The 26,385-nt window shown below is 41.0% G+C and overlaps 1 protein-coding gene across 4 annotated transcripts in view; it reads right to left on the bottom strand.

Annotated features, from left to right (window-relative positions):
• Nucleotides 1–52: 52 nt before the first annotated feature.
• The window catches only part of rttn (rotatin), a 37,102-nt gene continuing 10,769 nt past the window's right edge, over nt 53–26,385 (bottom strand). For 2 of the 4 annotated variants that reach the window (XM_026179443.1, XM_026179444.1), the window contains exons 17-49: nt 25,967–26,106; nt 25,191–25,362; nt 25,007–25,106; nt 22,981–23,066; nt 22,320–22,437; nt 21,636–21,732; nt 21,479–21,544; nt 21,148–21,339; nt 20,057–20,299; nt 18,540–18,696; nt 16,814–16,980; nt 16,189–16,408; nt 15,009–15,137; nt 14,753–14,863; nt 13,805–13,963; nt 13,362–13,439; nt 12,421–12,619; nt 12,145–12,242; nt 11,972–12,059; nt 11,448–11,649; nt 11,006–11,096; nt 10,559–10,709; nt 10,180–10,317; nt 9,310–9,512; nt 9,017–9,122; nt 8,690–8,787; nt 8,371–8,448; nt 7,844–7,970; nt 5,457–5,650; nt 5,010–5,280; nt 646–749; nt 331–400; nt 53–212 (exon numbers count right to left, since the gene is read on the bottom strand). In XM_026179443.1, coding sequence (XP_026035228.1) covers nt 133–212; nt 331–400; nt 646–749; nt 5,010–5,280; nt 5,457–5,650; nt 7,844–7,970; nt 8,371–8,448; nt 8,690–8,787; nt 9,017–9,122; nt 9,310–9,512; nt 10,180–10,317; nt 10,559–10,709; nt 11,006–11,096; nt 11,448–11,649; nt 11,972–12,059; nt 12,145–12,242; nt 12,421–12,619; nt 13,362–13,439; nt 13,805–13,963; nt 14,753–14,863; nt 15,009–15,137; nt 16,189–16,408; nt 16,814–16,980; nt 18,540–18,696; nt 20,057–20,299; nt 21,148–21,339; nt 21,479–21,544; nt 21,636–21,732; nt 22,320–22,437; nt 22,981–23,066; nt 25,007–25,106; nt 25,191–25,362; nt 25,967–26,106 — 4,533 coding nt within the window. In that variant the 3' untranslated portion in view covers nt 53–132. The other 2 variants (XM_026179445.1, XM_026179446.1) reach the window with 2 other exon arrangements.

The raw sequence follows: 26,385 nt of genomic DNA, 5'->3' as shown, positions 1-26,385 counted from the left end.
ACACCAGTGGTCTCAAAATGAAAATGTATCAACTGGAATCAGACCAAACACGACAAGCTAAGATTTTTTTAATATAATTCACATTTTACAGATGGAAACGTGGTACAAAAATCCATAAAAAACAAACACCGTTCAAGTATTTAGCAGCTGAGAAATGTTTTCAAGGCACTCCAGTAGGTAGGTGTTCATGTGTTCCTGGTTGCTGTCTGCATCTGCATTTTACAAATAAATAAATAAGAAGTAAGCACAAACAGTGGAATGTGGAAAACCTTCAAATGTACAAATTTGGTACAGAGACAGACCCTGATACGAAACAAAATTCATGCCTACCCTTCTTTGCGATGGTATGAGCCTTCTCAATTCTCAATCTAACAGAAGGACACTTCAAAGCAGTCTTGGCCTTTGAGAGAAAATGAGGAACAGATTATAAAGAGGATAGTAGTTTGTTTTTTTCATAATCAGGAGATTAAAAAACATTGATCATCTTGGATGAAAGTGAGAGAACAATGAGGCAAATCTCTCTTACAGGCAGACAATCAAGCAGGCAGAGGATTTCATTTGCCACGGATCAGCCATAAACTCAAATACCAGCCATAAAAGCACTAAAATAAAAGTTTTAGTACTAGGATGTGTGTGTGTTTGTACCCTCTGATTGTTATGGAGCAATGCCCAAATTGCAGAAGCTCCCATACAGCGGGTCTCCATCACTTTACTTTCGAGGCAGGATAGCAGCACCTTCATGGCTTTGTCTGAAAGAAATAAAGACGCGCAGATCGTTATGGGGGACTCGCAACTCAATAAGACTTGAAAATGACTTTTTTTGGACACATGCTAGATGCAGGAAGTCTCTTCAGTGCCATAAAAATGAAGAAAAGACCTCAACGAGCTCCAGCTAAAAGAGAGCCCAGAAAAACACAGCTGTAAGCAACACGCTATAAAATGGAGAAAAAAAAACAACAACCTTGTTCTACAATGGAAAATTCGCTCCACTCACACTCGTCTCCAGGCGTGCAACAGCTGGAACTTATTCTATATGACATCCGTACCAGCAAAGGAGATCCACCAAAAGATAAGAGGTGGTGGACGTTTGAATCAGTATATAAACATAAAGACTTTGATTCACTGTATAGGACTCTAATGAAGTCACTGTAGGGGGTTGAAAAGAAATAAATAATAATACAAATAGTTATGACATACATAAACAATTACTATGTTTAATAAAGTGCTCATCATTTTTACCCGATTCAACTACCAACGCTGTGGAAAGTCCCAAACCGACAGAGGTTTCAGATACCTGGGGAAAAACTTGCTGTTTTCTTAATGTAAACAGATTAATCACGAAGTCAAGAAAAGTTCAGGATAATTGTTTTCTAAAGTTTTACAGGGTAAACAACATGAAGCTGATCAAGTGTTTACAATGAGCGCAATCGTGCCATCTGATTTTTCCACCCGGCACATCTGGACTGATCTAATGTGGGAACTCTGAACAGAGCTGTGGAAATGGTACTCTAAGCTTTGTAAGGTTGGTCTGCTTATTTTCCAACTGACTTTGAATCAAGATTCCAAAAAGACAACGTGCTCAAACAAAGATGAAGAAGACATAACGGCAACAAGTTCTGGACCCAAACCTGGAGCATGCAGAGAGCAGGCGCCTGGTTCGGTCATTGAATTCAGCCTTGTTGTATTCAAAACACATCTGGAAAACCTGACAGACTTTTTTTTTCCCACTTCAACCACAACTCACTGAAACTTAGAGGAGAGTAACATAGCGAGAACATATTAATCACCGGATTACTGGCTGTGCATCATCTGCTTTTACAGTACAGGTCCCACAGCATTATTGCAATCAAAGTTTCCTTGAAAGTCTCAGTAGCCTCTGCTCAGTAATTTTAATAGCACATATTTTCTATTAAACGAAGGCTGTTGTAAGCTAGTCTAGACCCTGAAATTAACTTTAACTTAACAGGAAAAGAGTTTATTTCATGTGCAGTGAAGTGAACAAAGGAGAAACGTTTTTTTCCTCCTCTGCTATTATCTGAGTGGCATATCTCGCAGCAACATTAGTCATAAGTCCGTAACTTATTTAATCTGGCTGATTTTCGATCAAGCAATGAGATTTTCTTTTTGCTCATTTTCTCTATTGTGATTGATGGAAATCTTGCTGTATGCAAAACACAGGAAACATGATCTTTCCACAGGAAACCAGATATACGGTCACATAGTTTTTGCACCTGGTCCCACAACTCCCACCTGCAGCGTGCACTGCATGGGGGACACGATCGGTCTTTCATTCTCACAGACTTCCTTCGCTTTCATCTCTGTGTTGTAGAATCACTGATAGTCAGATCTCTGTTGTATTCAGCCCACATTTGCAAACATAAACTTAAAAGGGCTTAATATATTTTTGGTAGCTTAAATTCTCAAAGCTGTTACTGATACCACTCAAGTCTCCATTCTCAATTCAGAAGCTCTGCATCACAGTAATATAATATGTGCACTACACCTAGTATATACGATACTATTCATACTGTGTGTACTTTCAAATGTCACTTTCTGTTTGGTTTCAGTTTAGCAGTCCTGACAATATATCCCAGTCCAAGCGTGCCAAAGTTTGGCACGCACGAGTCTGTTTTGTTTTGATTATTTTTTTGCACATGATGTAAAACTAAGCAAATAAACACCGTGAGAGTATTAAATAAAGACCAGATTGTTCATTTTCAGTACATTTGATATGTTGCAAACTTTTAAAACAAAGCAATGGTAAGTGGTATGTTTTATTTTCCCTTCTTACAATCTGAGTCAGTGAAGCCTAAGCAACTACAGTGGGGCAAAAAAGTATTTAGTCAGCCACCGATTGTGCAAGTTCCCCCACCTAAAATGATGACAGAGGTCAGTAATTTGCACCAGAGGTACACTTCAACTGTGAGAGACAGAATGTGAAAAAAAAAATCCATGAATCCACATGGTAGGATTTGTAAAGAATTTATTCGTAAATCAGGGTGGAAAATAAGTATTTGGTCAATAACAAAAATACAACTCAATACTTTGTAACATAACCTTTGTTGGCAATAACAGAGGTCAAACGTTTACTATAGGTCTTTACCAGGTTTGCACACACAGTAGCTGGTATTTTGGCCCATTCCTCCATGCAGATCTTCTCGAGAGCAGTGATGTTTTGGGGCTGTCGCCGAGCAACACGGACTTTCAACTCCCGCCACAGATTTTCTATGGGGTTGAGGTCTGGAGACTGGCTAGGCCACTCCAGGACTTTCAAATGCTTCTTACAGAGCCACTCCTTTGTTGCCCGGGCGGTGTGTTTTGGATCATTGTCATGTTGGAAGACCCAGCCTCGTTTCATCTTCAAAGTTCTCACTGATGGAAGGAGGTTTTGGCTCAAAATCTCACGATACATGGCCCCATTCATTCTGTCCTTAACACGGATCAGTCGTCCTGTCCCCTTGGCAGAAAAACAGCCCCATAGCATGATGTTTCCACCCCCATGCTTCACAGTAGGTATGGTGTTCTTGGGATGCAACTCAGTATTCTTCTTCCTCCAAACACGACGAGTTGAGTTTATACCAAAAAGTTCTACTTTGGTTTCATCTGACCACATGACATTCTCCCAATCCTCTGCTGTATCATCCATGTGCTCTCTGGCAAACTTCAGACAGGCCTGGACATGCACTGGCTTCAGCAGCGGAACACGTCTGGCACTGCGGGATTTGATTCCCTGCCGTTGTAGTGTGTTACTGATGGTGACCTTTGTTACTTTGGTCCCAGCTCTCTGCAGGTCATTCACCAGGTCCCCCCGTGTGGTTCTGGGATCTTTGCTCACCATTCTCATGATCATTTTGACCCCACGGGATGAGATCTTGCGTGGAGCCCCAGATCGAGGGAGACTATCAGTGGTCTTGTATGTCTTCCATTTTTTGATGATTGCTCCCACAGTTCATTTTTTCACACCAAGCTGCTTGCCTATTGTAGATTCACTCTTCCCAGTCTGGTGCAGGTCTACAATACTTTTCCTGGTGTCCTTCGAAAGCTCTTTGGTCTTGGCCATGGCGGAGTTTGGAGTCTGACTGTTTGAGGCTGTGGACAGGTGTCTTTTATACAGATGATGAGTTCAAACAGGTGCCATTCATACAGGTAACGAGTGGGGGACAGAAAAGCTTCTTACAGAAGACGTTACAGGTCTGTGAGAGGCAGAGATTTTCCTTGTTTGAGGTGACCAAATACTTATTTTCCACCCTGATTTACGAATAAATTCTTTATAAATCCTACCATGTGGATTCATGGATTTTTTTTTCACATTCTGTCTCTCACAGTTGAAGTGTACCTCTGGTGCAAATTACTGACCTCTGTCATCATTTTAAGTGGGGGAACTTGCACAATCGGTGGCTGACTAAATACTTTTTTGCCCCACTGTAACATGTGGGCCCATTAAGCTTTTGCAACTCTACAGATAGGTTTGTTTAAAAAGGAAAATCTGATTTAAATTTAATGATCACTCTTTTACAAGTTTGAGGTTCATGCACAGAAGTGCAAATAATGAGACCTGGACAGAGCAACTTAAAAACATTAGACCACTAAAAGAGATCCACAAGTTCATAAGAAGATGACCTGGAAAGGGTAACTCTGGGTAAACTGAAAATCGGGTATGTTTTGTTTTGCATTTTATAGTTGCAGTTAAAGAACTTTATGATGGTAGCACAGAAGTAAGAGAAACTGATCTAAGATGGCTTACTGATGCAAATGGGCTACCACCAGAAAGCACATACCTTAGGTGCACCACAAGTCCCTCTGTGGTTGATGACTTTTACGAAGAGTGAACAAAGTGACTCAGCAGGGAACATTTAGCTGCACTGAATTTTTTCCTAATCACTGACTTGCATTGTGGACACACAATGCTGACAAATCTGCTTACTGAACTTCCCCTTTTGATCTTTTATTTCTTTTTTTCATATCCCTGAGTGCGATTCCTAAATGTAATCCTTGCTTAACTTCCATACCATTGGCAATGATGTGTGACTTGTTGGCAGGGCAGAAGCAGAGGTTCTGAAGGGTGAGCAGCGCGTGCCGTCGATGTGGTGCCAAGTCTGCCAGCAGTTCCAGCGCTCCGGTCAGCCTGAGGATACTCTGCTGGCCGTCCTCTGTGAATGAGAGACTGGCCAGCAGTCTCAGCCATAGGCCCAGAAGGCTCCAACCACTACTTACAGACGTGGCTTTAACACCAGCAGCCTTGGGCACCGGTACTGACAAGAAGGCTTGAAGGAAGTTATTCTGAGAATCACAGAAATGAAACAAGAGTGAACAGAGATTAAAGTTTCAGTCATGACAACAGTGAAAGAGTTTTAGAGAGGGCAAGAGCGAGATTTCCTAACATCATTTTTTAACCTTTTTCATTTTAATCTGCTACTTGTCTTGCCCACTAATTCTATGTACATAATGTCTCTTACCTTCTGCAGGAGACATCTGCAGTCACGGGACATGACTAGGTTAGCCAAGAGGGAGAAAGCCAGATTCTGGATGATGCTGTTATCTGGGGCAAGCGCTGAAGCCAGCTTCATGACAGAGTGCATCAGTGAGCTAGTGGAGGAGCTTTTAGATCCTGGTACAAGGCCAGGGCCACTGCCACAAAGAGAACTGCATGCTGGGAACAGAAAAAGGAAAATGGCTTTATTAATCTGCTTATATTCATTTATATTTATAAGAACATTAAAATAAAACATTATTTTGCCCTTTGTGGATGTCTGGATCTACATCACACACGCACAAAATCAAATACACATAAAATCACATGCCTGTACTACACTGAAATCTTGTGTCTGGACTAGAATCACAACTTCTCTCGCCAATTTCAGCATTAAAAAAAGTCAAACACACATACAGTGAAACCAATTTTTTCTTGTTGTTGGAAGTACTCTCTGGTTTTTTTTTTGTTTACCTTAATGCTGGCTAGCTCGCCAGACAGCAGCACTAGTAGCTGCATAAACAGGCCTTGTCTTGCACGGCTGTCTGCCCACCACACCTAAACATCTCCACGCGGCTGCATGGAGAGCTTACTTTGGTGTAAAGACAGTCTAGCTAAATGACCAAAATGATGGAGACAAGTGGAACTTGTGCACCAATACAGAACATAACATATATGTGAAGGAAGAAGTGCTGACAGGCACAAGTTAAGAGCCAGGAAAAACAAAATATGATGAAAAAAAGAGTCCTGAAGTAACTTTAAGCCTTTCACAGGTGAAATCGGAGAGTTTCAGAAACACTTTTGAAAAGCACTTCATTTATTTAATATTCAGTCACCACGGAAATACTCGAGTGATGACAATTAGGCTCGTTTGACTCTGGGTGGGAAGTAAATCATGTAGCTACAATTCTACTAAGAAGGCACATTCACATCAGCATAACTGACATGACTAATTGGCATGGATGTACATTACACACAAAATACAGAAATTAACAAGCTTAAGTTGAAGAGAATTCACGAGGCAGCCTGAAACTGACTGACATTTCTTGTTGGAGAAAATGACAGCTTGATGGTTTTGCTAATCCTGGATTGGAAACAGGCATATGCTGATCTTAGCCTGCGGTTATCTCAATACCTGTCAAGAAACCTGGTGTGTCATAAAACTGACAAGGGGGATCTGCTTTAATAAGTAACCGTTTCTCTGATACGAGTCAGCTGCCGATTAATTATTTTGCAGCCATGCAACATATACTTCAAAAGGAGAGATCCCTACATGTAAGTGGAGAAAAAAAAAAGATTTTCATTTGTTTTACTTTCTGTGTGTCTGAGGGAGCAAGTTTTGGGCTGCTCCAAAAATATCTGTGGAAAATATGTGTGGCACAGATGAAAACAACAATCTGACTCGAACTAGCAGCGTTAACAAAGCTTTGGATGAAGGAGGTAGACTGGAGATGAAAGGTTCAGCAGAAATGTAGCGGTCTCGGGAGACCGAGTGGTAGCCTGAGGGTGTATGGTGTAATACTGAGCCTGGCTGCATGCAGGCTGAACACAACCTGCTGTTCAGTTAACCTTTAGGGAAATACTGTGCCCGACTTCACTGCTTTCTGGTGCTTCACAGCTTGAGCTTATGGGGGGTCTAAAGCGAGGGAGTTTAGATCAGAGCGTGCACACGCACCCACTGAGGAACTGATGCCAATCAAATAGAGATATGCATACGCACGCACGCACAGATGCACACAATTTTAGAAACCTTCATAAGTGTTGCACATAACGCCCCCCCCCCTCCACACACACACACCACCAATGATGAAACTGATTTCTAAGCCAGTCGCACACGCATGCATGCACACAAACACATCAAAGGTACCACAGGCTGTTTATCAAAGTACATTTTCCCAACCGTTTCCTTCCTATAAATCTTTCAATTTTTCCACTCAAAAAGGTTTTTTTTTCTCTTTTTCTTGCACGTCTTTTTGGTTTCCACATACATGGTTCTTACATTTGCATGATGGAATACTGGTACCTCGAGCAGCACAGAGATGCTCTGTTCCTCCCCACATCATGCTCTAAAACTGGCTGCTCTGCATACAGCGAGACAGCTGTGCAGCCTGAACTCTGGATGCCACACTGTGCCTATTGTGAGTGGCAAGCAAGAAGGCACTGGGTCTTATACAGTTGAGATGCAATGCAGCTCTGTGGTTATTAGAGAGAACAATGGGACTCTCAGTGCAAAGTGTGTATGACTCAGTCAGATTGCCAACTACAGACAGAGGCGATGGGCAGGCACGGGCCAGGCACAATGCCTACACAAACACACAAGCATACACACACACACACACACACAGGCAAACATAAACACACAAACATGCAGACCTGTTGTGCAGTTGGCCGTGTAAACGCACAGAAGCTCCAGAACCGCCTCCATAGTTGCGTCGTCCAATAGGAGCCAAGGCCAAAGGGCATTGAGCGCCTGTGTTAGGTGAGCATCTGTGGCAACCACCTACAAACGCAAACAGATTTTACACACACGCGCATGATTTATACAACAGCTCCAACAAAGATGACAGTAATCAACTTAAAATGCCTCAATATTTTCCTAAGCGTGCATGAAACGCACACAAGGCGGAGACTGATGGCAGGGTAAACACTGCAGTGGAGCCTTCATGGCTTTTTAGTCTGAGCTAACCGACAGTGACTGAAAGGCCACTTAGAAAATGAAAACCAGCTAAAAAGCCTCATAAGTAATGACATTATAGGGTGCGAGAAGCTAAACTTGCTGAGATGTTAGCTGAGCCGTGTGCATTTAGGCAAATTTCATTCACAGAACAGCGCCGGTACTCTGGGGTTGCATTAAAAACCAATTAGCAGTGGGGAATTAAAAGGTAGGCACAGAGGCTTACTTTGCATTCATCATTGCAATAAAGAGCACTCCGCAGGATCTCCACAGTCAGCTTGACTTCCTTCAAATAGCCCTCTTCCTGATAATATGGGAAAACAAAAATAATAAAGTCCAATAGGCTTCATTTTCCAAATTTAAAAACACTCTTTACCGCAGTCATTAAAAGCTTATAAGAACAGTAAGCAGACTTTCTGCTGACAAGTACAACCCATATTCATAACATTTACCCAAAAACTCATTCGTGTTCAATTCAGTTTGTTATTCTATCCAAAGGGAAAAGAAATGCTGAGATTGGAAATTTCCAGCCAGTCTGTGCTCACCTTTTTGCGGTGGGAAGCCTTGCTGGGCCGGACTGACTCCAAGTGGAGCTGGGTATGAGTTTGCTTCAGCTGCTCCACACAGGTGTCAATTAAACCAGCTAGAACACAAGACAATCAGAGGTTCACACTCGGTTAAACTATCACCAAGATACCACGTTTCTACTGTTATTCAAGCACTTTTTAACACAATCACAAAAATCGCTCAAAAACAGGTTTGCTTCAAAGATGAACTTTTAGGGACACGGTTTAAAAAGATAGATGAACATAAAGAAACCAGAGTAAATGACAGGTGATAATCTAACTCCAGCCTGACGTTTGGGGGATTACCTTTAACTGCATAGTTTTGAGCTGTGGGGCTGCAGGCTAGCAGTGTCATCAGAGCTCTAGCTGTAAGCTTCTTTAAAGGGTCCTGAGTGGTCCTCTTCTCAAAGCTCTGGCAGCAGAAGTTGAAGCAGGACAGTGATTGCGCCGCACAGTAACACACTTTCAAATTCAAACTTTTTTACATAACATTGACCAAAAGCATGTAACTCGATTTTTTGTTCCAAAATAATTCCTAGTGAACACAAAGCTAGCTAACAACACAGCTGATTACTTTAGAGACCATCAACCCATCATACCTGTAATAAGAGCTCACACAGCTCGCTGGCTGAGGGACTATTCAGGACATCTGAGAGAGATCTGACATACTTTGAGTTAGAGGTTGTGACCTCTTGACTGCGGCTCTTTGTTTCCTCTGTGAAAACTGTACAGAGAAACTGCAGAGCCACCGTGTGAAGGAGAGGCTGCGCAAACCTCTCATTTACGCACACCGATAACGTTCCTGTAGACACACGGGGAAAATGAGAGTAAAAAACTGCAACCCTGTGATAGCTAAATATTTGTTCATGAATGAGGTAGTAGGTGCGAGAAGTAAGCACACTAATTATTTGAATGGCACCAAGATATCGTGAACATGTAAACTCAAAACTACACGCACAAAGGCTCAGCATTATTTCACTGGACTCATCAGACTTCCCTGCTGCGCCATTAATCACACAAGAAGACAAGTAGGGGTAGTATGAGGACAGGATGCAATTATCGTATCGTAGCATCTGTTCAGGAAAGTTAATACAAATAGTAATGATGCAAAAAGCATGTTAAAAAGACAGAATTGATTTTTTTCTGCATCAGATTTAAGGCTGCACAATTACACCTAAAATGCTAATCCTGATTATTTAGTCAGTTACTGCAATCAACATAATTACACCTAATCACGGTTATCAGTCTTTTATGATGTAAGACCGCATTTCATCAAGCAAGAGCTTGTGTCTTAAACCTCAGTGGGCTGTTTAAATCAAATGGAATACATAATTTCACAATAGTATATAATTGTGCAATATGAGAAGTGATCAATATTACAATATAAAATTCTGTAGTCCAAATTGCAGTTATTACATTACTCTACCCCCCTAGTTTTGCTCGCATACTGAGCCGAGCAACCTGCGTACCTGCAAACGCTCGCCAGTGTCTCCCCAGCGCAGCACAGACAGATGGGTGCGCTGCTGAGCCGTCCCTCTTCACCAGAGTAGCCAGGAGCATAAACACGTCTACCCAGCACATACAAACCACGTCCCGGGTACCTGCGTCTCAGGAGGGAAAGGGTGAGTCACAAATTTTCTGACACAAGACAGCCACAAAGAGACACACAGAGTGCACTACAGGGCATGCTGCAAGAAGAGTGGGACCAATGTCCAAAAAGGACTTGATTTTGAAGAACTGTTTAGGTTTTTTGGGGGGGAGGGGGGAGTCACCAATGATGGCATACATACAAATTTTGGAAAACAGTCTAAATCATTGTTTCCTTTAAATATAATATGATTTTCTAACCTAAACCATTAGTATCCAGCATGAGCACAGCCACCAGAGAAGACAACAGCTTCTTCAGGAAGTCCATCTGTCCAATCGGCTCCTCGCTCACTGTGACATATGACTGCAGGAGTTTTGAAAAGCTGGACAGGAACTGAAGTATGGTGACAAACTAGAAAGGAAAAATAATGCAGATATTTATTGAACAGTTAAAATTTAAAAAAAAAATCATATGATTAAAAACATGTCCAAAACAATGGTATGTTTTGAATATGAGCTTGTTTAGTATTCCACCCACACTGAAATCTGGAGATGCTCTTAGATAACCTCGTGCTGCACTCAAATGCACTGTTTTGCTTTGTTTTTTCAAACCAGCCCACAGTTTTTTGTGGTAAGATATAATAATAATAGAAATGTTAAAAACGTTGGAAAAATTTCTTTAGATGCATCTAACGCAGTAATCCTCACCTGGCGTTTGATGTCCTCTCTCTCTCCTGGAAGGATGTTTGGCGTCTTCAGCTCAGTCAGACACTTTTCAACGGAGCCAAGAGCCACCAGACTGAAGAAGAAAATAAACATGATGGAGAAAGTGTGTGCTTGCAAGGAACCAGCTAGAGGGGGATTAAGGCTACAATTAACGCAAATTCTGTAGTCAAATATGCACACTTTTATTTAAATGGTGAAAAAAAACGGTGCAGGAATGCAAGGTGTAGTTTTTGTATCTGTATTTTATGGTTTTTGTGTTTACAAGGACAAAAACTTTCTGCTTTTGTTTTTTTTTTACAAGTCTTTCCCTTAAATGATTATTTGCTTAAAAGCGCAAACACTTAAATCAATGCTTGCTTAAGATGATAATACATCAAGGGTGGTTGAGCTGGTGTTCATGTGGACTCAGCATGTGACCTCTTACCTGGCCAGAGCTTGAAGGAGCTGGTTATGTCGGATGGCAGTGAGGGTGAAGTCTGGCAGGATGGCCAGCAGGTTGGTCAGCAGGCCGCAGTGGGCCGTCAGGAGGTCAGGCGTTACCTTGACAACGGGTTCCACGGCCAAGGGCTCGCCCTGTCGGGAGTCCTGCGAGGTAATAGAGTTGCTGGTGTCTGTGTCGCTCTGGCCTGCGAGACACATCAATAGAGGGCTAACAGACACACTTCCTGAAAAAGGGTTCACATATTGTAAATCACGTCTCTGTCTCTGGCTACCAACCACTGACCACATAATCAAAAGCAGTAAACCAAAGAAAAGCTGCACTACTTTCTCAGCTGTGTATTTAGGATGCTCACATAAACACAAAACTTGGTTTAGTTTAAGACAATCAGTAGCCATATTGAGAGCCGCTGTTTCAGAAGGGAAAAAATAAAAGGTTTATGCAGTACTAAGAAGTAAACACACAGTTTTACTGAGGCTGTTATCCACAGACATTTCTCATTTCAGTACCTTGAGCCATCAGTCTGCTGACAGGGGTATCTTGTGTCATACTCAGTGGGGAGGGAGCCTTTGGGGAGTGTGGCCTTGAATCTCTTATCTATAATGGACAACATTAAGATGTGAGGATCCATTTAACTTTAATGCAGCGGTTCATTTATTGGTATGCATATTGCTGCGCTGACCACAGTGCTAGAGGTGGAGAGAGAGCTGGAGGGTCTGCTGGAGTTGACTGTGGGTGCTGGTGGGTTGCGTCCCGAAAGCCACAGAGAATTCTCAGAATCTACACAAGCATATAAACAAAACAACAGATACAGATTACAGCAGTGTTATAAGAAAATGTAGGGGGAAAAGGGAAGAAAATCAATAATGAAAGTCAGTGTGGATGTGTACTGCTGGAACAAATCCACATTATCAGGCTTGAAGAGAGTAATTAAGGAAAATCAAAAGAATTAGCTTACCCGATGAGGCGCTCTCCTGAAGTCTTGGGCCACAGTGAGAGCCAACACGAGGCTGGATGTAGAAAGTGTACCTGCCACAGTAACAACTGGAGGCAGAGAGACCCACATGCTGGAAATACTGACAGTGATAGAGCAGAGCCTGCAGTGCTGGAAGACCCACCAAAGACACCCCAGACACTTCATCGCGAACACACGGGTGCTGGACGATGAGAGGGCGACAGGAGAATAGATGTTTCAGTATTTAATGCAAACATTATATTTTTATGATGCAATTATGATTCCCATTGAAATTTACAAATTAAAAACAAAGAAATCAAAGAGAGTTGAAGAAAAGGACAAAGTGTAGAGGCTGAGGGCATTCGTTAAGTTGCGCCACTGATGTAAGACATTTCATTCATTTTACAAATGTCACTTCATAGCTACAGGATGACATTTTGTGTCCTAGTTTTATTTTGTTTTTGGATCTTTCTTTTCTTTTCATATAGCCCCTGCACAGCTAGGCAGCAAGTGTAACCGTTTCTGCTTTCTTTTTTTTGCACTTGGCCTGCTTTGTACTTTGCAATGTTGTGTGCATCAGATTTAGTAAACAACAAGCTTTGCTTTTATAAGATAAGAACACACGATACCTTCTTCTTCTTTTTTTCAATTTCTGACTTACAGCTCCCTTGATGAGTAATGGCATGCTGAATTAGTTTGATGTTTTGACAGATTTAAATGTGATTTTTGGGGGGGTTTAGTGCTGGAAGCCTGCACCCTCAGTACAGCTTCAGTTCTAGCAACACCCCTGAACCCTGCAGGGCTTAACTAGAGAGGAGAGGATGGTTTGGAATGGAAAGGAGGGACAGAGAGGGGATATAAAGAGAGAAAAACCAAATGAGAGAGAAAGTGAAAACAGTTCATGGTCTATAAAAGCTTTTTAACTGGCTGGCAGATCTGCCGACCTGCCAGTGGGAGTCCTTGGCCTCCTCTGCGTTGGCAGGCATAGGCATCACCAGCAAGTTCTGCAGGATAAATGCAGCCTAGACACACAAACAATTAAAAAAAAAAAAAAAAAAAAAAAAAAAGGACACACACACACACACACACACACACACTGAGTCAACTTAAACTAAATCAGCAACAGTGCCATCTGCCTTTATTTGGCTGGTAATACATTCAAGTCCAGACTCATTTTCTGACCACTCATTAGGTGAAAATGAAATTTGCTTTCCTTCCACTGAGACATATATACTCTGCAACTCATAGTTTACCTATCACTAATCATCTCTGCATGTTCTATATATTCACCCAAGAGTCCTCAGGTTAAACCATTAGTGATAATAATCAATAACCCAGAATATTTCTGGCTTTAACAGTCAACACAGTTGCAGTTCAAACACTGTACCTCTCTGCGGACCATGCTGCTCTCCTGTTGATCCAAGAGGATGTTGAGCAATGTGCCCCACAGGCCTCCACTTATGTTCTGACAGCTGGCACACAGAGCCTGGCACCCGCTGGGCATCGAGGATAGAGCTGCACCCAAACTCAAACTGGCAAATCTCACCTGACATGAAAGAATAAACCCACGTTTGAAACGAGGAAGAGAGAACACTGAGATGAAGCTTTGTTAAAGAAAAAACAAAACAAAAACATGACATGTTAATGTTATGGTACACATCTAATGCAATAAATGTGAATTTGGTCATGGCGGTTTTTATTTTTACTATAATATCATACTGACATTTAAACTGAAAACATAGTCTTCTTTGTCAAGGGAGCCTCTTAGACTGACTTGTGTGGGAAGTCATTTTTGAGCAGTGCATTTGGTACGACTAGCTGTCATGTACTTCCTTTATGCCTATGAGCTCTTGTGCAACTGTTACAGGGTTCTTCCCCCGCCCCAGAAGCCAAACATCTAAAGCTTTATTTTAAAAACAGACAGGGTTTACAAAAAATGAAGGTGAAAAATCAAATGTAAACTCAACTCCTTTACTCTCTTACAGCAAATTCATATATTGAAGTATAAACACTAAATAAACATAGCCCAAAAAGTAAGGACATTTGTGTTTGGTTGATTATTTCGTTGTTGTAACAGTGCTACTTGGCAATAAATTACATAGTTGTCCAATAAACAACACCAATTAAGAGTCAGTAACAGAATAAGCTGTTTGGAAAGTTTTTATTGGGCATAACGCTGCTGCTCAAACCACAAATGCATTTTCCGTACCATTTAAAGCGACATAAACACGCCTTCCAACAATATTAGGATTTATTTCCAACAAACAAATAATCAACCGAACACAGTAAACATAGTTTTCGTGTTATGTTTGCATATAAAAGTGGCGCTCATTACCTCTTGATCTCGGTCCACCCATAACGGGATCAACCATGCTAAACCCAGCTGAGAGGAACTGGCTTCCTCGGCAGCTGCTTCATTCCCCAAAGACCACTGTGGAATCATGTCCTAGTGCAGGAAAAAAAAAAACACTTCGGTTTTACTCCAACGTCTTTTAATAATTTGCAGAAAAGTGTTCACTAACTATAAACACAGTAGGATCTCAATTCTAGAGCATGTTTTCTGCTGTATACTGCAGTATGTTGACACTTGCCTTGTCCTTGTTTTCAGACATCATCTCATGAGACAAGTGAAGCAAGCAGATGACTGCATTCTTGGTAACACCTTTCCCCATGAACGACAAGGAGTTGCCACTCCACTCAACGTAAAATGAGGATATCACCTGGGTAGATAACAGAATATATTGGAAATATTATATCCTTATGTGCCAATTAAGATTATGACACTATCTATCTATCTAAAAAGACATAGATACAGTGCAGAGGTCGTTCATATTTGGTATGTAGTTGTTATCCAATGCTACACCTACTTTCAGTGTGAACACCAAAGGCACAGTCAGTTGAGCAAACAGAGTAGTTGCTTCTGTGTTAATGCAAACTGTATGCTTGTCATGCAGCCCAATGCATCCAAATGAAAATTAAATACAGCTGAGACTAATTATTTTTGCTTTGGTGTGCCATCAGGATGTGTGGTTGCACATATGAGCAGATGAAGAGAGAGAGGAGCCCAAGGCTTGCTGAGATTTGGGCCTCTACTTTGCCAGGAGGAGGTGGGGGAGGAGTCAACGAGGTGATCTATAGCAGGTGAGAGGCGGGCGAAAAGGTTAAAAAGCCGACGATGAAAGAGGACGATATCAGAATCTGAGAGACCGAAGCTGCCATTACAAATCCTAACTGCAAAAGCAAATTAACCTTCAGTCTCCATTAAATGTTAATTTATGTCAATAAAAGCTGCCCCCCAAATAACAAACAAAAGGCTGTTCCCGTGTAAACAGAGCTGTCTGTTCCTTGGGGGTCTTCATTTCAAAGCAAAACTAAATGTGGACACCTCTGTGCTCTGGACTGCTGTGCAAGCTGGTCTACACTGAGTTACGCTATTGTTTTATGGACCGTTGAACAGCTGAACAGATGGAATAGGCAAGGTTGATTAATCTCATCAGCATCTTCACAGTGTGGCGTGTCTAATCAATGAATGTTTTTTACCTTTTGTTATTCATGTCCCGTAACCACATTTTTGCTTAATTTTAATTAATTCCACAGAAAGTACTCTGTTTGCCTTTTTCTTCATTTCTGTAGGCATTCTCGTATCTGATGAGAGGGGAAAAGCTTCGGCACTTGCCAATGCAGCGCACGAGCATATGCGCACACACTGTGCAGACAAAGAACTTGACACTCATGCCACATGCAAATACAAACTGATGGACAAACACATACCTCTAATAACCCACTGAGATACTTGGAGCAAAGGGAGCTGGGCTCCAGGTCAGGGCAGTGGGAGCTCCAGCCAGGCTGGGCAGTCACGCTGATCATGCCCTGCAGTGTCCTCTCCAGGTTGGGAAGGCCATAAAAACGCGGTGCATCAGACACCCGCAGGCTCTGAAGCAAACGGACGGCCAGCTGGCTCTTGAAGGGGCCGGCTAATGCCAAACATAGCCTGGACAGACAGGAAAGGAGAGAACGAGAAAGACAGAAGCGAGCAAATCAGACAGAAAAAGGCAAAAAAGGCAGAAAAAGAGCGATAAAGACTGAATTATTTATACCTAGCACTACAAAAAGGTATTTTGTGTAAAATATGGCTGAATGTTTTGGTAAGGCAAAAAATGCCTCAGCTGTAGTGGAGAAAAAGTATTTGATATGTTAGAAGCAGATAATTCTCAATGATACGCATCAAGTTATAATGTAAAAAGGAAAAAAAACATCTAACCTGTCCAATGTAATTACAAAGTTGTGTTTTACTTAAAAGTTCAAATTATTTAATCTAAAAAAAAAAAAAAAGAACCACTGGCTGTCATATGTGACTTCACCAAAGGAAGCCACAAGTGTGTCTGTGAAAACCTACCTGTCAGTGGTGTGTGATAGGCAGCGGAGTAAGGTTTTAAAGAAGTGGGTGAGCTCTCTCTGCAGTCTTTGGCTCACATGGTTCTTCACTTCTTGATGCTCCCCTGTGCTCTTAGTTGAGGTCTGGTTCTCCACACCAAGCAGCAAATTCAGCAGAGACACAGCATCCTGGAAGATACGGATACTGTTGAATTGTACGTAATTATTTTAAATTCACCCCCATAATTTGTGCATTCCTAGCTAGTAGTGTTGAGTGTATTTACTTTAGTTATAGAGGTTTTAAACTGAAGGGAGAAAAGAAAAACTGACTTATGGAGTATTATGGAGAGAAGGGCGAGAAGTGTATGCAAGCAACCACCTCCTTCTCTCCCTAAAAAACCTGCCTCTGCAATGCCAAACAGCAGAATTTCATACTGAGCAGTGCACACAGAGTGGGTAGTTAATCCAAGTCTATGAAGTGACAGATGTTCCTGAAACAGCTCAGTAATTACAGAAAAAGTCAGAGCAGCACTGCTCACCCCTGCCAGGCATTCAGTGTGAGTCTTCGTTAGCTGCCAGGGGAGGAATTATTGTTTACACACACATTAATGAGAAAGCCAAGGTGAAACTGATTAAATCCTAAAAGCAGCACTGAAAAAGTGAGATGATTTTTCTGTTAAGGTATAAAAAAAAAAAAAAAAAACTATGAATGTGACTTTGTTTTAAGGAAATAAGGAAATAATCTCTGCCACAGGCCTGAGGTAGAAAGCTACGAAACCATTTTCAGTTATGAAAAAGTAATATGGTTGTGCGACGGTGTGTGTGTTTGTGTGTGAGTGATTTATCCATGCTTTGATTGCATATTTATAGCTTTCTGCTTCTAACCAGATTACCAGCTAATGGAAACACATACACACATATTTTAATGGTACTAACAAGGTGAGCTATGGTGTGACACATAAATAAGATGAGTAAGGTATGTATGGATAAGATGGCCACTAGTTTAATGGGAAACTAGAGTGCTCAATGAATCCATAACTAAAATAATGTGTACACGCTGTGCCAAAAAACTAGGAACTAACTAAAGTAAAATGGCTGGACATTAGTAAGATAAGATAAGATACCTTTATTAGTCCCACAAGGGGAAATTTCATGTTAAGGCTGCCGACATACTGCACGCAATGGCGGTGCCATCTTACCCTCCGACCATACATACATTACACAAAAACATCACATGGGGAAGACAGGTCAGAGAGGTATAACAATGGCAAATGCACCACATGAGGAAAGATAAGGAGAAAAAAAAAAAACCTCCCCCCAGACTGAGCTCCACTCTTAATACACCAGAGAAACACACAACAAGCTCAGGGATGGGTAAAGGATGAGAGACAGCCAATGTAGACAGTACATCCGGGCCTGCAGCCTATGCGCTGGTCTCCTTGATCCACCGTCAGCATCGGAAGGGAATAAGTGTCGAAGGCGTTTGGAGGAGGAGGAGGGGGGGGGGGGGGGGTGTGTACATCAGCATGTGCATATATGTCTGTATGTGTACGTGTGTGCGTGTCCAGAGTTCAGCTGAGACAGTGTCCTTCGCCCTGCCAGGCTAAGTAAACAGTAATCACTACAAACTCTGTAGCTGTCTGTGTTTGAACCATGCTAAACAGCATAGCTCCTGTTAAATGAAATGAAACTATAATGATTTTTTTTTTAAAGAGAGGTTTTTCTTTCACACATGTCATGATGTGTACCTGGTTGAGAAGTAGCTCCAGTATCCAGCGCAGGTCCTCGTCCTCTGAGTCGGCCGCAAATTCAGTGTGAATCTGCGTGAAGTAGGCATTCAAAAATGCAATGATGCCCACCAGCAACCTTTCATCCTCAACACAGGCTGGGCGCACCTGGAGAAACCTGCAGGGAGGAAGAGGAGGAGAAAGAGACAACATTAGAAGAAAAACCATGGTTGAGAAGGATAATAACATTGATTGAATAACACTGATCAGATCAGAGAAATAACTGACATATGTGAGTTTGTGTTTATGGAAACTTATTCCAAAATGTCTTCATTGTTACTGAAGTATTACATTTCATTCATCACTTTTTAGTACCTTGTTGCGTCCTCCTTTTGTCTTCAGACCTACTTTAATTCTCCTTCTTCGTGGCACAAATTTATCAAGGTGCTGGAACCATTCCTCAGAGATTTCGGTCCATACTGACATGCTACCATTACACAGCTACTGCAGATTTGTTGGCCTCACCAGCAATGACCCTCAGGTAGGCTGTGGTGTTTAAATTATGCTCAGCTGGTACTAAGTGATCCATAGTGTGCCAAGAAAAAAAGATATGCTTTACACTATTACACCACCAGCAACCTGAACACTTCAGCCATATCTCTGTGACTAAATGCACTGGATTACCATCATGTGATTGGCTGATTAGATATTTGCGTTCATAAGCAGATGAACACGTGTACCTAATAAAGTGGCAGATGAGTGTCTATGTCTCACTCAGTTTTGCTAAATACCCATTTCCAAAAAAACTGAGAACCTGTGTAAATATAAATAAACACAATGCTTCCAGCTTATTCAGATCCTAAATTAAGGGAGAATAGTTCAAAAAACATTTATACAATGTTGAAAAAATACATGTTTATTTTGAATTGGATGTCACCCACTCATTCGGCTAAGCTTATATCTGTGTTGCATCACCATTTCTTTCAACAACACTCTGTAGGTGTTTAGGAATTGAGGACACCAGTTGCTGTAGTTCTGAGAGCACAATGTTTTTCCATTTTTGCATTCTTAGGATTTGAGCAGACCAACATTTCAGGGCTTTCTTTGTCATATTTTCGGTTTCATAATGTGCCAAATGTGTTGAATGGATGACAAGTCTGAGCTGCAGGCAAGTCAAATTAGCACTCTTACTACAGAGTCATGCTGTTATAATGCATTCACAAATGTCACTTGGCATTGTTTTGCTGAAATAAGCAAGTTGAAAAAGACATTGTCTGAATGGAAGCGTACGCTGCTCGCAGACCTGAATATATTGTTCAGGTCTATGCTCAGTTTTTGCCTGTGCTACAACATAAAGTGCATTTTTAAAAGTATAAACATTTCACATCTCATTTTCCATATTTGACATATTGCCTATACCGAATTTTAATCCTTGAATTCTATCTTTATTTACATTTTACACACAGGATTACATTTACTGGTTTTGGTAACAGTGTGAGAAAAGTTCATAAATCCTTGATTATAATTATCTAGTGTACCTGGTCACTGCAGCCTGCCAGCTGAGGGAGTGAAGGGTCTCCCTGCATCTGTAGGTGGGAATGTGTGGGAATGCCAGCCTGTCAATCAACAGGTAGATGCTGAGCCTGGAGAGAGCAGAGGCCACAGAACTGTGCCCTGATGCGGTGACGATGGCCTGGATACAATCCTGCAGCGCAGTGGGAAGGTGCACTGCCTTCAGCCACAAAACTTGTGTTTCTGACAGCTTTAAGTCGGGATGGAATCTAAGGGGAATACAATGTTAATGGTTTAAAAATGTATATATTCCAAATTAAAGCGCATGACTACTGATGAGCTGGCAAGTTTATTGCTTAAGCAGCAGCCTCAGAATCACTAATGACTGCATTAACAGTCATATTTGATCACCAGTCTAGTGGGATGAGACATTTATGATTCATCAGAAGTTTTGAGAATTTCTTACAACTGATTAAAGCAGAGGTAGCCATGTTTTTTTCGAGTGTGGTAACAAAAAAACAACAATATCTGAAGCTGATCGCTTTGATACATAGCTATACTTCACATAAACACTAAGTACAAAGAAGACACCCGTCTATTTTATTGACTAATCAATCTTAAACAAGTGCTGTTTTCCCCAGTCACAGCATTGTGTGAAATTCAGTTTAAGATGGACTAATCCATCCATGGTGTGCTTCAAACATCTGTGCTGTAATCAAGCTGGCTGAATTTGGGAGAGACACTCTCATTTGTTTGAATTAGGTCACATTAGAAGTAAATGAAGACAGATGAAACACAAGATGGCAAGGCTGAATCTAAAACTTCACCGCAATGCTCTACAACAGGGAATGTTTTAAAAGAGTGATATCTATAACTCAAAGCCTTTTCTCAAAAAAGAAAAAAAAAAATCCTGTCACAGAATTATTGCTCAGGTAAGTTTCTTTGGCAGTCTACTAGACTACTTTGCTTGACACAGAAACATTCATCTACCATGGTGTCCAATCTCTAATTTAATCCTAATTTTTAAACACAAAAAAAGAACACACATGAAACGCATTAGTACAATGGCCACACCTAACATTTGCACATATACAGTTGGAAATATGAAGGAGCTTACTCGCTGACATCTCTAGCAATGCCACAAAGCTCCTGAAGGAGGTTATCTATCCCAGAATGCCACGCAGTGTTCCAGGCCACCTGTAGGGCTTGGCGGGCAGGGTTAAGAGTTTGGAGGTCAGACGAAGGCACCAGTACGCAGCGGTACGGACTAACAGCATGATGAGTTGCTGCCTGAAATGGAACGTTGTACCTTGAAGAAAGATTAAAAACAAAACTGTGAATATTGTCTGTCAAGTGTTTTAATGACAGGGAAGTAAAAAAAGTGGCAACGAAGCACAAGGCAATATTTAACACTGCTGCTGACCTCCAGAAGTTTATGAAGGTCTTACCTGCGTGTTACTGCCAATGGCAGGGAGAATGGTGTGACGCTCACTTCTGTGGTGGACGTGTCAGACCTGATGACAGAAAAAGAGCACTGCAGTATTAAAAGGATGAACATTAACGCATGCACAAATGGAAATTTAAAGAGAGGAAAATTATGCTCACCATAAGTCAGTGCTGGCGATCTCATCAAATAGCAGTAAACTCATCAGAACAGCAATCTCACTTCCATCGCTTTTGTTCTCCTTCAATATGAACGATGCTATAATGAAGACCAAAATAGGCAATTTACATAACAATGACATCCAGAACTTTATCACTTGAGTCCATAAGAAGATTACAGAAGTAATAGTGAAGTAGTAGTTTATATTGCAAGAATTTATTTGCAAAAATAAACTTGCAAACACTTTTCTTATTAAATGTAAGACTCCACTGAATTTAAAATGTGGTTATGTTTAAAACACTGCATATCTTTTGCATGAATAAATTTCAATAAAGCTCTATTTTCTGTCTAGACCTGACTAAAACCATTACGCAAATATACATAAAATCACTTGAATTAAATGTCTTTTAATTTATAAACCAAGTTACATTTTAGCTCAAATTTATGCAACAAATATTAGAGCTGCTGTATATATTACCAACTACTATTAAGACTAAGCTGTTAAAAGTGCACTGCTGCCGAGCCGAGCTCTGTGGCAACAAGTTGCATCATACTAATATGCTACTTACTACAGTGTGACAGCATGGTTAAAAGCTATGCATCAGTGGATGACTTGAGAATATGGCCCCGAGCTACTCGACACAATGTGTGTAGCTGTTATTTAATGAGTTGTCTTGTGAATGTACCCCTGAGCAGTGTGAGGAGCAGGAGCTGCCGCTGTGCCAGGCTGTGCCTCAGAGATGGATCAGCGTACACCAGCTTTCTCAGGATACATACACAAGGCTCCAGTAGACAATCAAACCTCTGGGGAAAACAGCAACATACTCACTCAGTGTTTAATTGCAAGGAAAACACAAACAAAGCCACACGCTGCCAGTCGGCCTCGCCTTGTTCTGCCTCTCACAAATGCACAGGATTTCTTTAGTGTCAGCTCGCATAAGCTATACCTAAATTCTGTGACTGTGAAGGTTGCAGGCAAGGGAGGTTGGGAACAAATACAAGTCATTCTCTGTAGCCCTGTTACTCCACATCCATGTAGCGAGACATGTTGGACGATTACCCTCGGCAGTTTCTGATTAAAAGCCTGGGAATGGTCAGCAGACTGCATCAACTACAGGCCAGAAATCACTGCTGACCAGGGCCTGTCTGACAATATTTATACACGCCATTTCATCCTTCTATCATTCACGGCTCAGTGGTTTTCCTGCATCCACACATGAACTCACGTGAACACATAAACATGGACATATACATAAACGAGACAACATGTGACTTTATATATTTGGGTTATTGAGTTTCAATAGTAACTGTTTCAGTAAGCATCTACAGTCTGTTTCTTCTATTTACCTTGTTGCCATTTACACACTCCATAATTACAGAAAGGACTTTATCTGTTATTCCAAGGTTCTTTAGTACTGGGTGCATTGCTGTGTCTAAAGGGAAAGAAAGAAAACCGTTCAATATATGTCAAAACACACACACACAGTAAAGTATTGGGAAACAACAAACACTGGTGCCCTTACTACAAATTGTAGTTTTAACACAGCGTTTTGCGTATCACAGACTTTTATAATTGATTTACATTTTAGTGAATGCAGTTTTTGCAAAGCTTTTTCTGGGAGTAATAAGACATTCAAATCATCAATTATCCAGATTAAATTAACATCTCTAAATCCTTGTATTATCACATTCTAAAACTGGCCTGGATGTGCCACCAAAGTCAGTGTTTCCCAATAAAAAAATCATTTCAATAAAAATAAAAAGCATTTTTTTCTGAAGCGAAGCATTCTCACAGTGGAATAGCAGTGTATCTGAAAACCACCAGGGTTTTATTCATTACAAACCTAAGGAACAAGTTCTGTCATTTTGCAGGGAAGTTCCAACTTTTGAGAGCTGACAATAAGGAACTAAATCTGTCTAACTTTTGCAAAACATTATTTGCTGTTTGATAAGCTGAGGATTCATCTTTTCTATGAGCATTCGTTTCATTCCAGCTCAGTGTGACAGTTTCTGATGCTGTTTCGCTGCTCTCATCTGCTCTCAGTGGCACCATGCATGTGTCTTCCAAACTCCAATACATGTGTTTGTGTAACAGACACACACGGAGCAGAGGAGCTGATGACAATTTACCAAGTTACTGTAAGTAAAACTTGCAAAGAATAACATTTTATTCTGTGCAAATGGTCAGCTGACGATGACAGTTTTTTGAGATAATGTGGATTGCTGAATATAGCCCATGCTTTTTCCCCCTCTCTCGCTTGAAAGAGCTGAATGTAGACAGTACATTTCCTTCTGTATATTATTATACAGAAGGAAACGAATAACAATCTATTAGTTATTAATCTTTGGCTCTCTTCCACAGTGTGTCTCTTCCCTCACCCTCATCCGGTCGCAGATGGCCGATCCTCCCTGAGTCTGGTTCTAACTGAGGTTTCTTACTCTTAAAAGGGAGTTTTTCCTTCCCACTGTCACCAAGTGCTTGCTCTTGGGTCATCTCATTGTTTGGGTTTTCTCGATATCATTGAATTCTCTTCACCTTATAATATAATGCACCATGAGGTGACCGTTGTGATTCAGAGCTACATAAATAAAAAATTAAATTTTGCATTGAACTGTATAGCCAGAAAACTTGTTGTTGGGGCTCACAGATGTAGATTGGAGCAGGCATCCAAATGGTGAAGCAGCAATATTAGCACAATTCACATGTCAAATAAGACAAATCGGTGCATTAAATGTGTGAGTTATACATATGTGCAAAGTATATGTAGAGGGTGGAGCATAGCCTACACGAGTGATTGATGTCACTTGGCGTTCTTCTGTTGCTCTGCAATTTAGCTGCCAAAACACTAGTCAGCAGTGGAGTTTTCCTCCAGATGATTAAAAAAAGATGGCATAAGAAGTAGCTTGAGTAGTAACTTAGGATTAAATGGCAGTAATGAACGGGCCAATCAAAGTCATCGTAACTACATGTTGACACAACTCACATTCCTATAGTAGTGCACGTTAGATCATAGTTTAAGTTATGGCGTTGAGTTTTAAAAAGGTCTGCGATTAAGACATACCCATGATGCAGATTCAATGCAAGAGCACAAATCTTAAGCTACTTAAGACATGAAGGGATTACTATAATTGAAAAAAAAGAAGCTTCTAAATATGTAATTTTGAGGAAAAAGACAATGACAGAAGGATCTTAAAATATACTTTTACATATGTAGTCTAATCTAATATTAAGCAACTTGCAAAGGAAGGCTGATAAGTTGCTTTTACAAGCTTTAACCTGCCAGAACAAATATTTAACTTGGAAAAATATTAAAATCAGACAAAAGATGAGTTTATAATACTACTATAAATATAGCTTTTACAGATATCTCACCTTGTAGCACCACAGAAAGCTGTTCTGCAGCTGACCTTTTCAAGGTGATATCAACCATGTCTGAGTAGAGGATACTAAACAGCTTCTCAACAGATTCCACCTAAGACATAAAATAAACACATAGGTAAGCACTTACTTTTATTAGTGCACACATCAGTTTTGTGCTATGTATGCAGGATTATACCTTTAAAACAGACTTCTTGCTGGTATCAAGTGTGATGTCTAAAGGGTTTTTAAGGCAGAAGAGGTTGGGGAGCGAGGCAATCATTTGTTGATCCAGTTTTGGCCGGGCTGTATTTGAATCGTCGCTTCCAGTGAGGTGGGGCAGGAATTGCTGCACTGCTGCTATTCTCACACTGTTAATAATGAAAGAATATAAGCAGGTGTGGTTAAGGACTTATAATTGCTGCAAAACAACCTAATTCATGCGGCGAAGCAAAAAAAACAAAACAAAAAAACATTTACAGTTTGATTTTTCAAACAACAACTCAAGAAATAGCTGGCAGTGAAGGCGGCAGCTCTATTACTTGCTGCCAGAATTTACCAGGGCTTCTCTGGTGTTGATTTCCATTTCTATCAATATTCATAGATTGGGACCGGATGAGAAAGTGTTTTACACAGGCCTCGAAGAGCATTTGGTTGACATGACAAGCACCTGACAGCAACACAGAGGCCTAATATACCCACCACAAGTTGGAGAGTACATTTTCAGGCTCTTGAGTGTTTGTCTGGCTAACAAATAATCCCGAGAACCGACGTCAAAATCATCAAACAACTCCACGAAAGGAAAAGGGAAAAAAGAAAAGAAACATGCCAGACATCCAAGTATACTCATCACAGGCACAAACACACACATTTCTGATATGCACACAATTCCGGGCAGGCACAAAATGCTCAAACGAGCACAGAGAGAAACAACAAGAAAGAGCAACAAAGGAAAGACCCAGAGAAGAGACTCACGCGGGCTGCTTAGTGAAAAGGAGTCGCAGTGCCGCCTTTAGTTTGGCTGTACTTGGGAACACACTGTCTCTTGCCATGTCCGACATGTCACTTATCAGCAGGACGCAGTTTCCCAGTGACTCCTCGGTGCTGGCGTAACCCTGCCGCACACAGACACACAAACACACACAATTCTCAAGACTGCCTTGGCAGACAATAAAGCAAACAATGGGGAATTCCAGCAAAGCGGTGCAAAAGTAAATAAAATATGCATCACTTTGATTACGGGTGGTTTCGTTTTGTCTCTTGTTGACATGGTGGGCCCATCTCTGAATGGCCTTCTTGAATTAAATCACACTTGACAGCCTAGTCAAAGCCTCATGTTTATTCATGAAGAATTTCCTGGCTTTCTGTTCCCTGGAACTGAACAATTAATAAAA

Source organism: Astatotilapia calliptera, chromosome 9 (genome assembly GCF_900246225.1).
Source record: "Astatotilapia calliptera chromosome 9, fAstCal1.2, whole genome shotgun sequence".
Lineage (NCBI taxonomy): Eukaryota > Metazoa > Chordata > Actinopteri > Cichliformes > Cichlidae > Astatotilapia > Astatotilapia calliptera.
The sequence above is the reverse complement of the archived record's forward strand: the minus strand, read 5'-3'. Positions and strand labels throughout refer to the sequence as shown.